The sequence below is a fragment of the Sceloporus undulatus genome, chromosome 11 (assembly GCF_019175285.1).
Source record: "Sceloporus undulatus isolate JIND9_A2432 ecotype Alabama chromosome 11, SceUnd_v1.1, whole genome shotgun sequence".
NCBI lineage: Eukaryota > Metazoa > Chordata > Lepidosauria > Squamata > Phrynosomatidae > Sceloporus > Sceloporus undulatus.
Genome location: NC_056532.1, coordinates 547,941 through 563,052, shown reverse-complemented (window position 1 = coordinate 563,052; position 15,112 = coordinate 547,941). Strand labels below are relative to the sequence as shown.

Below are 15,112 nucleotides of genomic sequence, written 5' to 3'. Positions count from 1 at the left end.
AGACACACTCCATTCCTAAGCACTGGAGGGCAGCTTTGGTGCAGGTTCTGGATTCTTAGTATGCATGCATCATTTAAACAGCATACCTCCAAAGAGACCCAAGCAGCTTTATTTTGGCAGTCTGGAACAGGCCTTTGAAACAACAACTACAGTTAAAGTAAACATGCATTATATCCAGTGCAGTGGGTAACAGTGTGAACAGGTGTCCTGTGTTTCAGTGCCCTCTGTTGATCAAGTACTATCCAGATGCTCATTGTCAATGCATATATTCAAGCTCCTGTGCCTTCCTTGTTCCTGCATGTGTGTGTTTGTCTTCAAGTCACCTGCTGATATATGACTTTCATAGGGGGTTTTTTGGGCAAAGAAAGCTCAGATTTATGCCAGTTCCTTCCTCTGAAATTATATGGGTATTCATTGCATCTTGATCTTTAGGTCATATGTGGAATAGCACTTCAGAAGAGGATATCCTCAACCAGAACATTGTCCTCTGCCAGCTCATGTCAAGTTTGGACTCTGTGATAGCCTTTGGTGTGCTTCAAGACAAAGGAGAAACATACTTGGACTCGGCATTATCTTATTTTGAAGACGATCGCTTCTTCATGTGCTTTTTTCGTGGCTGTCAATCGTTTATTTTCTGCATTCTTTTGCAGAAAGTTTAAAACGGAGGCTCCAAAATAGCATCCGCTCAGAAAACCAAGTACCTATTAGAACTTAAAGGTAACATAGACCAGACCTTTCCTTGCTAGAACAGGGCTGTGGCAACCACACACTACAGCCCTGATCCATCCCTTTGCCAGCGCTAAAAAGAATGGCAAAATGCAGCTCCTTTTAGCACCGGCGAAAAGGTGTCCTTGCTGCAGCGGTGGCTTCTTTTCGGCACTCCTTTGGTGCAACGTGTCTAAACGCTGCGCCAACGGAGCACCGTAACACCCCCTGCTATGCAGTTGGGCATGCGGCATGGCGCCGACACGATGCCAGCATCGGGGCACACGGCGTCAAAACACGCCACCCTCCATTCCAGCACTTCAAGCCGGTCTGTTTAGCCCCATAATCTATTAGAACTGAAGCAAAATAGATCCAACCCAGAATAAGATAATGGTTTCTATATACTGGTGTCTGCGGGAATACATATGTTAGCAAAGTAGATATATCTGGGTAAGCCAAGGTTCCTGATCACAGGAGATTTCCAAGTGTGCTCCTCCATGCTCCACTTGTTTATTCCTGACTGGCAGTTACTCTCTGGGCTCTTTCCCATCATGTTTCTCAATGGAGATTTGCATCTTTGAACCTTCTCCATGAAAAGTATGTGTTGTAGCTTTGAGCTTTGAACTTATACAAATATAAGATGGGGGACAACTGGCTTGACAGCCATACATTGCTGTGTTGTGGTGTTTTATAATGGCTACATGAGCCACCTTGTATACTTGGAAGCTTTGGAAATGGAGTCATGCATCAGTGAAAGGGGCAATGCGTTCCTGAACATGTCACTTTGAATCACATTTTGGGAGAAAAGAGGGATATAAATCCAATAGACGGACAGACAGATCTGTTTTCCTGTCCAAACATGCTCAGCAAGGTATTCTGGAAGCAACTGATGCTTATCTTGCCTATCGCAGGTGGGCACACATGGCTACAGTAGGATCGACTAGAGTGTTCCCAATACTTTTGGGGCTACTGCCCCTTTCCTCTTAGGCAAAAATCCTACCCCCCTCCCCTTCCATACATATTTCTTGATATCATGTGTTACCCAAATGCATGGGTCCCTGGAGAGCACCCACAATTAATATTCAAATAGGGAATTTAATTAGTTCAAATGAAACTGAGCAACTCAAAGTGGAGATTATACCAAAACGGAACTCCTGAGTGCAAGTTCAAAAATATGTTTATTTATGAATCAAAGAGAATCGCCATCCATGCAAAGACATTTTGTCACACATACACACCCAAGAACTAACAGTCTATAATGTGATAAGTGACAGTAACTTAAAGGGTTTCAGAGGGTGATACTGTAATGATTCCAGATGTGGATCTCCAGTTGTGGGGACACTGTGATGCGGAAGCTGCTAGCAATGCTGAGAAGTCAAGCAAGGTACTGACAGAGGAGTTTATCACATGAGAGGGATTTCTCTTAATTTGGAATGAAAAGAAAGTGGGGCTGGAACGCATTCAGGTGAATTTGCTAGTTCAGCGAATTTACCTGAATGCGCATTGCGTTCGAACTGGCTTCCCATTGCCCGAAAATAGCTTGCCATTGCCCGAATTTGCATGTGGTAGTCTATCACGCAATAACGTGAAACCCCATGATTGCGTTTGGATTGACTTCTCATTGCCCGAAATTGCGTGTGGTAGTCTATCACGCAATAACGTGAAACCCCATGGTTGCGTTCGGATTGCCATTGGGTTATACTTCCAATTCCCCTTGTCTGATAACGTTCTGTGTGTGTAAACAAAAGGCCTGTTTGGCATTCCTGTGAAGACAGACATTTGTCTTCTCTGTTTTATAAAAGAACTGAGATGGGGGGGGGGGAGAGAGCTAGGGATTAGTATATTGATTCATTAAAATTAACATGGTCCCTTGCCTGCCCTGAGTGGCACCTGAAATGAACCCATTCCTGAATGGCTTCTTCTCCTTAGCTAGAATGGATCTTCATAGTAAGTCCCCCAGGTGCCATTTTATATGCCCTGGGTGTAAGCATTTTTCTTCGACTAGTTATGATAGCCGTATATTACTTTCGATATATGAGGCAGCATGGACACAAGTTGCTGAAAAATGGGATATATCAATTGCTGGCTGTCTATTTGGGGGATTCTCGTTGGAGCATCTGTTTGTCTGCGCTGTGACCTGGATGCTGGACTAGGGAAGCCTTTCTTATGATTTAGTAGGATTCTTCTTAAGCTAAGGAATAGGGCACTGGTCCACAAATTAGTCTTTTTCTATCACAGTATAGTGATTATAGGGGAAACTGCAACTAACAAATACTTTTTAAACATTGATTTACCTCCGGAGGCACAGAGGCTTTCTCTCAGTGTGATCTAGGAACCTTTTGCTTCCTTCTTTCACTAGATCCCAAACTCACATTCTTTGGCTGCTCGCTTCTTCCTTATCAGACCAGTTCCTGTCTCTGGGTCCTGTGAACATTGCATTTTATCCAGCAAGTTTCTTTCAGCTCAGTTCCTAAAGGCCTGTTCCAGATTGCCAAAATAAAGCTGCTTCGGGTCTCTTTGGAGGTATGGTGTTTCAATGATGCACGCGTCCTAAGAGTTCAGAAGTCGCACCAAAGCCACGCTCCAGCCCTAAGGACTGGAGCATGGCTTTGGTGAGGCTTCTGGACTGGTAGGACGCATGCATCATTGAAACCCCATACCTCCACTGTGACTCGAAGCAGCTTTATTTTGGCTGTCTGTAACAGGCCTGAGTGAATGTTTCATGCCACGATTGGATGTTTGAACCAATGTGCTAAACAAAACATATGGATGTTTTTTGTGTACAACTTATCCTCATTTCAGTATATTTATATATATATGTAATTTCCCACATTATAACCACCCTTCTTGTGTCTGCTGTGCTTGTTTCCAGATACAGACTTAGTGGTTGGTGCACTGAAAGAAAATGAAGATCAAGATGCCAGGACGTTGTCAGCCCCCAAAATATCAGGACTAGAACGGAGTCAAGAGAGGAGTCAGGACAGCGATAAAGATCCATTGCTCGACCCTGTTGTGCCTCAAAATCTTTGCCCTCAGGTTTCTCAGCCTTTCGTCCCCCCTCATTTGGAATCATCTTTAGAGACGCATTCTCCAATCCCTGCTGTGATCCAGCGGTCGGAGCCTTCTCGTTCCTCACAGCCTGAAGCACCACAGAAGCTCCAGACCTCAGAGGTGGCCCAGCATCCCACAACACCTCCATCCCAAATACAGCGCCCGCTAAGGCCACCCTCTCCTGGACATCAAAATTTGCCATCCTCCCAGCTGCGTCCTCCATCCTGCAGCCTTGCACAACAACTCTCGGGATATAACAGTAGCAGCTTGAGCATCAACAGTTTGAGGTGAGACCTTCATTGTATATTTTCCAAGTGTCACTTATGTTGTAAAGGTAGAGGTGTTAAAGGCTCGGAACAGATGGGCCTTTGAGACGCACTTGTCACATGCAAGGGTTGCCTGGTGGGCAGAGGGCCCACACGCCTGGCAGCCCTTGCATGTGATGAGGGCGCTGCAGCTGCGGCGCACCCACCAGATGCAATGTGTGACGGTGATGTTGCATCTGTGGCGCCCCCACACGGGGTGGCGCAGCTATGACATCATCACAACATCCCTTCTGCCTGCGTTGAGATCCCTCCAGATCATCTTAACAGACAGCAGAAGTAATAGCTGAAACAAAATGTAATTCTTTGACTCCAGCGGTCATTTTCTCTCTCTCTCTCTCTCTTTCTCTCTCTCTCTTGCTTGATGAAGAAGCCAGTGGAGCTTCAAAAGCTTGTGTGATGTGTCAGATATAAAGCGGATCTCTTTAGCATCCAGCTTCCCGCACTGTCCAACCGGATGATGGAGCCACATCACCCATCCCAAAGCTCCTGTTTTTTTAATGCGTGTATGACTTCTGGGTATTTGTGTTTCCTGACATTGCCTGTTTTTGTTTTCCCGAACAGCAGCAGCAGAAGCAGTACTCCTGCTAAGACTCAGCTGCCGCCGCCGCCGCCTCCTCCTCCACCACCACCACCCCTTCCACCTCCACATATAGCCCACCACACCTCAGCATCACCTTTCCCCCTCTCTTTGCCAAACCACAACCCGCTCCATACCTTTCCACCCACCCTTCAGCCTCCTCCCCACTCCCATCACCCCAATATGTTTGCCCCTCCTACAGCATTGCCCCCTCCTCCTCCTCTGACATCAGGGACACTGCAGGTTCCAGGCCATCCTGCTGGGAGTGCTTACTCAGGTAAGGACCGGAATACACTTGGCCCTCCGCATTTGCAGCTTTGAATTTTGCGGATTTGATTATTTCAAGTTCTGATTAATATGCTTCTCTCTAGCAATCCCTAGGTCAGTGATGATGGACCTTTTTGAGGCCGAGTGCCCAAATTGCAACCCCAAATCCACGTATCTACTGCAAAGTGCCATGTCCCTCTGGCTTTCCAGTAACAAACTCTGGCAAACTCTGTGCTGGGGCGACGGCACATGTGCTCACAGAGAGGGCCCCGAGTGCCACCTCTGGCACACGTGCCATAGGTTCGCCATCACTGCCCTAGGTCCTCCAGCATAATTCTGCCAGAGGTTGATCACAGAATTGTGCTGGAAAACCTAGAGAAAACACTTCTCGAAGCATTTGTAGGTCCTCCAGCATGATTCTATGGTCAGCCTTTGGCAGATGTTGACCACAGAGTTGCACTGGAAAACCTGGAGATTCCTAGAGAGGTCTTCTCTTTGTGGCTTTTCCACATTTACAGGGGTCCTTTATCCCTAACTGCAGTGAATATGGGTGGACCATTGTAAACTGGGAAGGGAAATAGCAAATGTTTTCTTATCCAAGGATTGTTATCTTCTGGGTGGGATGGGTGAAAGGAGATTCCCTTTCCAAGCAGCCGGAATACTATATTTGAAATAGGTTTTGTTGCTTATATCGAAAGCATTAGGACTGTTCTTTCGTTTTATTTTATTTTGTTGTGAAGCAGTGGGACTGAAAGCCAGCATGGCATAGCGGTTTGAGTGTCGGACAACAACTCTGGAGACCAGGGTTCAATTCCCAGCTTGGCCATGAAGCCCACTGGGTGAGCATTGGCAAGTCACATGCTCTCAGTCTTAGGGGAAGGCAATGGCAAACTTCCTCTGAACAAATCTTCCCAAGAATGCCCCATGATAGGGTTCGTCGTAAGTCGGAAACAACGTGAAGACACACAACAACAACAACAACATGAAGTTGGACTATAGTGCTGGCTTCTCTGCTGCCAATCCAGCTCACATCTCTAGATTGCCCATGGGTTGATCCTAGAGATCTATATGGGTGCTTTCAGAATCCTGATCAGGAGAGTCATACACCCAGGTTTCCTAAACATGTGCATCCCATGTGTTCTTACATAAGGGCGGGTTACAGATCACCGAAATGCGGCGGTCTGCTGCCGCCGCCGCCGCTTGCACCATCCGGGAGCCACAGCGGCCAAACGACTCCCGGACACTGCAAAGGAAGGAGCGTGGAAATCGCACACTCGCGGTGTCACTTCCAGGGCGCGACGTGTGGATGAACAGTGTCCGCTACGTCAATATGTCACGGACTCTGTGTGTGATAGGGTTAGGGATGTCCTAAGGACGTCCCTTATGGTGGTCTGTAACCCGCCAAGGGTTCCTAGTCTCCAGTGAGGTCAGGACCCCTGGCCTCACTTTTACATGTGATTAATATGTGATGTGTACTATTCCTATCACCTCTATATAACACACTGGGCATACTGCATAGATTTCCAAGCATTCCAAATAGAAAACTGACAGCTGCAAGGGTTACCAAAAACAATGCAGTGTTCGGATGCTCTTACTCTAAAGTGTTCATCTTCCTTTTCTTCAGCCTCGTAGGCTATAGGCTTATACCTCTTTACCGGGAAGAAAGCACTATTGCACTCAGTGGGCTTATGAATTATTTGTAAAGGTTTATTGTTACAAAAGAAAACACCCACATTTTTGGGAAGAAAGTTCTATACTGAAGGATTGTAGTGCCTACATACCATGGTGAGCCTTGCTGAGACGGACCCTGCGAAGTAAAGGGCAAAGGGCTTAATGAAAGTAAGAAAAGGAAAGAACGTTAGAGGTTTTGTTTTGTTTTTTGCTTGCTGGGAGATATGACAAAGTGGGAGCAATCGAGGAATAAACTGCCTCATGGTAATCCTTTTTAGGCACGATGGCCTGTTCCAGACTGCCAAAATATAGCTGCTTCGTGTCTCTTTAAATGATGCATGCATCCTAAGAATCCGGAAGCTGCACCAAAGCTGCCCTCCAGTGCTTAGGAATGGAGTGTGGCTTTGGCGCGACCTCCAGACTCTTAGGACCCATGCATCATTTAAATAGCATACCTCCAAAGAGACCCCAAGCAGTTTTATTTTGGCAGTCTGCGGTGCGTTACAGACCACCCTAAAGCGGGCGGTCTGCCGCTGCCTCCGCCATTAGCTGCAGCGGGAAGCCCCAGCAGCCAGACCGCGAGGCTTCCGGCCGCAGCGAAAAAGGAGCGCCGAAATGGCACTCCTTTTTGGCCCCTGGAAGTGGCGCCGCAAAGCGAGAGGTGCGCACTCACGGCGTACTTCCGGTGCACCACGTCTGGACGCTGTGCGTCGAAGACGTAAAAATGGCAGCACCCATGTGGATGGGCGCTGCCATTTAGGACGCGCTCTGCGCGTGTTGGGAACAAGGCCTGTTAGGAAGGGGCAACCCTTCCTAACCCTAGCACGCCCCTTCCTAACCCTAGGACGCGCGGAGTGAGTCCTAAATGGCGGTCTGTAACCTGCAACAGGCTGATGTGACCTAAAAAGAAGTGGTGTCTGAATGGGGGGAAAGGACAAAGGACTAAAGTTATTTTTCTGCATTTCAGAACAAGATCTTCTCCGCCAGGAACTGAATACTCGATTTCTGGCTTCCCAGAGCGCTGACCGAGGTGCTTCCCTGGGCCCACCACCTTATCTGAGGACCGAGTTCCACCAGCACCAGCACCAGCACCAACATACGCACCAACATACGCACCAGCACACCTTCACACCCTTCCCACACGCAATCCCGCCCAGCGCCATCATGCCAACTCCAGCACCTCCCATGGTGCGTACCCCAGGCAGAAATGTGAGGATAAGTAGAGCACAACTCTCTTTTGTTGCAAAGGTTGTTGTAGTGATTCCAAATAGTAATGGTAGAAGGAGTTCTGGGAGTAAGTGTTTTCTTGGCTTGAGATTAAGAGCTGCCACCTTCAGAAAGGCACATAGTACAGTTCTCGGGAAAGTTTTGTCTCTGAATGGTGTGTGTGTGAATCGTCATTACAAGAGAGGATATGCATCTTCCAAAAATGACATAAGTTTGCACCATATTTGTGTACCTTAATTTATATTATCTCTCTATAGCTAGATATTTGGAGATGATAACATTTCTTCTTGTTCAAGTATTGATTAGATATAGCTACTTGTTGAAGGGCAAATCAAAGGCTCTCCTCTCTTAACCTTCTTTGGTTTTGCAGTGGATGGGGACAAGTCAGACCTGAGAGTGGATCACTGTCTGACAGTCTTTCAGTAGAGAACTGATTTCTATAAAGCAGGATACAGTCAGATGTCGTACTACGCAAGGGATCCATTCCGGGACCTTCACACCATATGAAATTCGTGCGCAACCTGGAATGCTCTTTTTCTTACCCAAAATGAACGATGAAGGCAACGTGGCCACCAAAATACATCAATATTGACTTTCTGATGTACAGGTATCGTCAGAAGAGGAAACTTCATCAGAAGGAAGAACATCAGAAGGTGGTCCTGGTTTTAGCACCAGGATAAGGTTGACGATTCAATGTCAGTTTTGGAAGCAGACTTTGTTGATGGTTGGAGCAAGCGCTGTCGATGCTTGGGGATCCTCAGTTGCCAAAATCTAATTTGGAACAGCATCCTAATGAGAAGTTGTTGCCTCTTTCTTTTTGACCATCAAAATGTTGCTGCAGGAGTTATAACCCTACAATGATCAGACTGGTGACTTGAATGGTGTGTTCCATCTAAGGCTTGTATTCCCTAATGTTATCCTTTAAGGTCTTTGCAAATTGAATGAATCACTCTGGCAAACTTCTCTAATGTGCACATGGCTGGTTCTGCTTTCATTTCTTCACCTTCCTCTTTCTCTGAAGAGGTCTTAACAAGTACCTCCAATGGCTTATTGGGTAACGCTTTCTTGCGGCTGTCGATATATATCTCTACTTCCACACCCAACAGTTTGGAAAACCCTTCCCCATCAAGTTTTTTGGCTGCATCAATGATTCTCCGAACGTCTTCATCAACCCCTGGGGCAGCATGAAGGTTCTCTGCAACATCACTCCATAAGTTCACCTAGCAGACAGTTACAGTTTCTGGTTTTAATGCATCCATTGTAGCTTTGATTAATGTTACGGCATCAGTAATAGTGAAGGATGTTCAGCACTGCATGATATCCACATTAGGGTCTGCATCAATTGCTGCTACAGTGTGACCAAATAGCATGGATTTACATTGCCTTGACAAAATGAATGATAGCCTGGTCAAGGGGCTAACTCAATTGAGAATGTATTGGGAGGTAAGAAAACAATGTCGACATCTTCATTTTCAATAGCAAACAGATTCAGAATGGGCAGGTGCATTGTTTATTATTAATAGGACTTTATTAACTAATGTTCAGTCAGTTAATAACTGATGATCAATCTTAGCAACCTCAGAGCAGCATCCTAGGCTCATATAACCTGGTTAGAGTGATAGTCTCTGTTCATTTGCTGGTGTTGTGGGAAGAAGAGACAGCATTTCATTGGTGCAACGCATGGCTTTGCTTGCAGAGTGTCCCTGGTTCATTCTCCAGCTGAAATGATCTTTGGTAGAATGAATGGGAAAGAGCCTTGCCTAAGAATGTGAAGGGCTGCTGTAAGTCAGAACAGACCATACTCAGAGCAGAAGACAGTTTTACATTCACTTTTGCTCACTGATAGACTTGAAGACACACAATAACAACAAGCTTCACTTGAAGATCCAACACCAGGCGGTATATTGTATGTGTTACACACAACTTACTCATTTCCTCCTCACATCTTTTCCTGGAAGACAGAACTTCACATATACGTACAATTTCTATTTTGTCCTGTAATCTGTTGTGACAAGATTCTCATGATAATTGTTCTGTGTGCCTTTTGCTAAATGTCTGTGGCAGCTCTGGAGGCTCAGGTTCTTAGGCTTAGATTCTAGCACTATGTAATTAGGTTCTGTTTTTCAGGCTTGTTCCAGACTGCCCAAATAAAACTGCTTTGGGTCTCTTTGGAGGTATGCTATTTAAATGACGCATGGGTCCTAAGAGTCCGGAGGTCGTGCCAAAGCCACACTCCATTCCTAAGCACTGGAAAGCTGCTTTGGGTCTCTTTGGAGGTATGCTATTTAAATGATGCATGGGTCCTAAGAGTCCGGAGGTCGCGCCAAAGCCACACTCCATTCCTAAGCACTGGAGGGAAGCTTTGGTGCAGCTTCCGGATTCTTCGGATCCATGCATCATTTAAACAGCATACCTCCAAAGAGACCCGAAGCAGCTTTATTTTGACAGTCTGGAACAGGCCTCAGATTATGTTGTAGAAGTAAACAATGTAGATTGACATGTGGCATTTTCACTTACAAAATCACTAAAGGTTGCAGGTCTTGTAACCGTTCTGCCTTTCACCCAAAATGCAAATTGGAAGTTGGATATCTTGATTTCTTTTTGTTGTGGAGATAAATTATAGACATGAATTGGGATGTTACTGTGGTGGTTGAATTCAGTGCTGAATGAGACCTTGAATCCTGGCTGTTAATGAAAAGTAACTGTGTTTCTTGCAAATCCCTTGATCATTTAAATCAAGGATGGAGAAAGCGTGGACGCCATACCGTTATGTGCTCTGCAAGCCTTTCAGGTCTTCCCTGGAGCACCCTCCCTTTTCAAAAATAGGGGCCAAATATTCCCCCAAAGGCTTTAAAATGCAATTGCTTGCTTGGTTTGGGGTTTCCAACCCGCACAACTCTCCAAAACCTTTTCCAGACAAGCTTGTATTCTTTGGAAAACGAAACCAGAATCGCTATGACGTCACTTCCATTTTTGAAAGATGGACTACGGAGCCCCTGAGGAAGGTGGCTAAAACTTGGCCTCCACACAGTTGCACATCCTTAATTTAAATAACAAGAATAAACATTAATTTGTGGAGTCTCATGACAGCGATGGGGTTGTTGGGTTTTTTTACAGCGGTTATATGCTGTATTGCATAGCTAAATTAAATCCGTGCGTATTTCTCAATCTTCTGCTAATGAGTCCGCAAGTGGGATATGGCTAAAGGAACTCAGCTGCTTATTGTGAATATTGTCAAATGCACATTAATTAATTCAGATTGCTTCCATGCTTATGCCTCTTAGCATTACATCTTAGACAGGGACGTAGCCGGGGGGGGGTTTCTTGGGGTCCAGACACCCCCCCCCCTTCCATTAGAAAAATGAATGGTGCGTGCTGCTACACCGCTGCGCCCAAGCCCCATTATAATGGTGGCACTTAGTCTGGACCCCCGCTTCCTAAAATCCTGGCTATGTCCCTGTCTTAGAAATGTTCTGTATGCCGAGTTAAAATAGGGGTTCTACACATTATAGCTCTAGCGCTGGTAGTTAAAATTTTCTAGGTACAGGCTCTGGACATTTATTGCTTATCGTTCAGTGCGTTTGAGCTGAGCCAACCCTTTTGCGGTAGCTTTTGCTACACATCGGAGGAAGACAGAGTTGTTATCTTCCTTCTTCCTTCCTTTATTAATTGAACAGAAGGATCGATATATATATATATATATATAAACTGTTATATAACCAGAAATCAAGCTGACTAAAAGGATGAGTTTTAAGAAGCAGCTCTTCAGTACTTCCCTTAACCGTAGCGGACAGAAAGCAGCCTCTGGATTAAAGACCTGAACAGTCTAATTTCACGTTAGACATCCACCACGAACAGGGTTGTGGTGCAATTTCATTGATGGGCTCCTATCTCCTCCTCCATTAGCTGCCCCAAATAACAATTCAGGCCTGAAATGGAGGACATCAAAGTATAGTAGAAGATGATGTTTGGCAGAATTAAAAAAGAATTAACCCCTGCCCAAAGTATATATGATGCCCAAAGTCCAGCCAGCATGCTCAACAGCTATGTAATGCTGAGCGCCAGTGGGAAATGAACTGGTAAGCAACAGAAGGTCCTGTTTGGAGGATGTAGTTGGCTGAAACTGTCATACATAATGGCAAAGACACACTGCAGGTCCCACCTTTCAAACCTAATTTATACATGAAAGCTTTGTTCCTGATCCTCCTCTTCCTTCTGGTTTCTTCAGCCTGTTCCGGACTGCCAAAATAAAGCTGCTTGGGGTCTCTTTGGAGGTATACTGTTTAAATGATGCATGCATCCTAAGAATCCGGAAGCTGCACCAAAGCTGCCCTCCAGTGCTTAGGAATGGAGTGTGGCTTTGGTGCGACCTCCGGACTCATAGGACCCATGCGTCATTTAAATAGCATACCTCCAAAGAGACCCGATGCAGTTTTATTTCGGCAGTCTGGAACAGGCCTTCATTTCACTACCTCTCATCTTTGAAATTGTATTTTTGACTCTGCTGAACCCAATTGGATAGTTTGCCTTTCAAACTACCTGCTGAATCATACAACATAATGAGTGCGTGTTTTAATCCTTTTGCAGTTTGACAAATACCCTACAAAAGTTGACCCTTTCTACCGTCACAGTGTGAGTTCTTTAAACGTATTAATTGTTTTTTATTCCATGGCAACGTTACCACTCCCATCAGTGGCAGAACATCCACTTTTGTGTTTCGTTCGCTTTTGTCATTCCCATCAATATTGTCAGTTGTCTTATTACCTTCGGTTCTTTTTTCAGAACCAAAATGCTGTATTGCCATGACCAAGTCTAGTAGTTTATTCTGGATTGAGAGTTTATTTTATTTGCAATTAATTATTGACTATAGAACCCACTTTGCTTAAGAATTAACAAGAATGGGAGCCAGGGCGTCTCACAATTAAACAGACAGAACAAATTCAATTAAAACTTAAAACGAATAGACACCTATAACATTTAAAACCCAATTTGAAAACACCAATAAAAATAGACAGAGTTCTCCCCTAATAAAAAAAAATCTTTGCACGAAGTGAGATCATTTGCCATTAAATATCCATCTCCATTAAAATATCCATTAATGGCGTTCCAGACTGCCAAAATAAAGCTGCGTGGGTCTCTTTGGAGGTATGCGTTTAAATGATGCATGTCCGAGAGTCCGGAGGTTCGCGCCAAAGCCACACTCCATTCCAAACACTGGAGGGCAGCTTTGGTGCAGCTCCGGATCTTAGGATGCATGCATCATTAAATAGCTTACCTCCAGAGAGACCCGAAGCAGCTTTATTTCGGCAGTCTGGAACAAGCCTGTAAAATGTTTAGCTCAAATAAGCATGGTGCTCCACAATGACATTACAAGTTGCCTTGGGAGCTGGAGAAAATCTAGAGAGCAAGTGCAATCCAGTTGCAAAATGGAGCTTCGCCGTCTTTGTTAAAAGGGGCTTGTTAATAGAGGCATTCTTTATCAAACTAGAACTCTACCATTACATGGAATAGTGCCAAATGGTTTCTGGTTAGAAATGATAAAGATGGTAGCTCAGTATCAGAGCCAGTGTGTTTGTAGTGGTTTGATTGTCGGACTACAATCCTGGAGACTAAGGTTCGATTCTTCTCTCAGCCATGACACCCACTGGGTAACCTGGGTGAATCACACACTCCAACCTCAGGAAACCACATGAAAGCCACTTGGGTCACCATATGTTAGAAACAACTTGAAGGCACACAGCACAAAAGTATGAGTCTGGGAAACATGATTTATCTGTAGTTGGGATGTAAGTTGTTCAGGGGTAAGAACTGAATCATGGTTCTTCCGCTTGGAGGCTATCGCTCCAGTTAGTTGTTCAGTATTTCAGAAATCTGTGCTTAGATCAGTATGCTCAGATTCTCTGGGGCGCAATAACTGTCTATGTTATTACCCATACGTTTTTCTCCCTCCCCATTCCCTCTTTCTGTAGATAAAGCTAGCTGATACCATATATACCCAACTATAAGTCAAGACTTACCCCAAAATGACCTCCAAATCCTGGGGTAGACTTATCCACGGGAGAATAGGTCCTTCGACAAGGCTTTCCCCCAGCCAGGCTGCCTCTCGCAAGGGACATCCAGCTGGAGAGATGCGAGGAGAGGCGAGCAATCGCCTTGCAACTTCTCCATAGCTGGGTTTCCTCCGCAGGGTTTGCAAGGGCGAGCAACCACCCCGAAGTCTCTCCCAGATGGGACTCCTCCGTGGGGGAAAGCCTAGCTGGGGAGGGCTGGAAGGGTAATCGATCACCCCGCAGCCTCACCCCAGCTGGGCTCCCTCCTTAGCCGACCCTCGACGTATCCATGAGTCATATAAAAATCCACACTTTGGGCCAAAAAAGTGACCTCGACTTACACACAAGGTCGACTTATAAGGAGTTGTAAGACTGGGCCCTCCAGTCATTTGGGACTCTCCTGAACTACAAGGTTAATCTGGGGGGAGGTGGGACCATCACACAAGTATATACAAGAAGTCTTTCCAGAGCCTTGTCAGCTCTTTCCTTTTGCCCACCCTTTCATGGACAATCTTCAGTAGTCCATACGGATTTTATAACGGGGTCATAGTGTCAGTAGCCTTGCAAATCGTGTATGATAAACTGCCTCCATCTTTGTTGATACTATAAAACAATTGCAGTAGAAGAGTTGCGGTGTCCTTAACTAATGCTTCCTCCCTTTGTCACAGTTATTCCACTCCTACCCTCCAGCTGTATCAGGGATTCCCCTATGATTCCTCCTACTGTCCTTTTGGCTCACTACAAGGAGCATTCAACCCAAGGTAAATTGCAGCTGCGTGGGGGTGGTGTTAAGTTGTGTGTGTGTGTATGTGTGCGTGGGAGGGTAGACGGGTTTTTGTGGGTTTTAATGGCCTGTTACAGACGGGCCAAAAGTACGCACTCTGCACGTACTAGGGTTTAGAAAGGAGCTCCTTTCTGGACACTGCCAACCCTAGCACGCACGGAGCACGCACAAAATGGCAGCAGCCGTTCCACACGGCCACCGCCATTACGACGTCACGAACGTGTCACCTCCAAATGAGGCGGCGTGGACATGACGTCTTTGCAGCACCGCGAGGGTGCCTAGAGCGCCCTTTCCACGGTGTAAGAAGGAGCTCTGAAACGGAGCTCCTTCTGGGTTTGCGTCGCTGGGCGCAGCATTTAATGGCTGCGCCCAGCGACGCAGAGGAGAAAGGAGCCAACACCCTTTTCCTCCTCCCCACCGTCGCCGGGTGTCCTTGGGGCCTAGGAGAGACACA

General features: G+C 45.8%; 1 protein-coding gene across 1 annotated transcript in view; it reads left to right on the top strand.

The window, feature by feature from the left end:
* The first annotated feature begins 957 nt into the window (after positions 1 to 957).
* Positions 958 to 15,112, top strand: part of LOC121916965 (autism susceptibility gene 2 protein-like) — a 42,001-nt gene continuing 27,846 nt past the window's right edge. Inside the window, 9 exon segments of the mRNA XM_042442558.1 lie at positions 958 to 1,033; positions 3,578 to 4,043; positions 4,644 to 4,936; positions 7,565 to 7,785; positions 12,412 to 12,456; positions 14,543 to 14,576; positions 14,579 to 14,596; positions 14,599 to 14,635; positions 14,897 to 14,955. Of these exon segments, the coding sequence (XP_042298492.1) occupies positions 958 to 1,033; positions 3,578 to 4,043; positions 4,644 to 4,936; positions 7,565 to 7,785; positions 12,412 to 12,456; positions 14,543 to 14,576; positions 14,579 to 14,596; positions 14,599 to 14,635; positions 14,897 to 14,955 (1,249 nt within the window).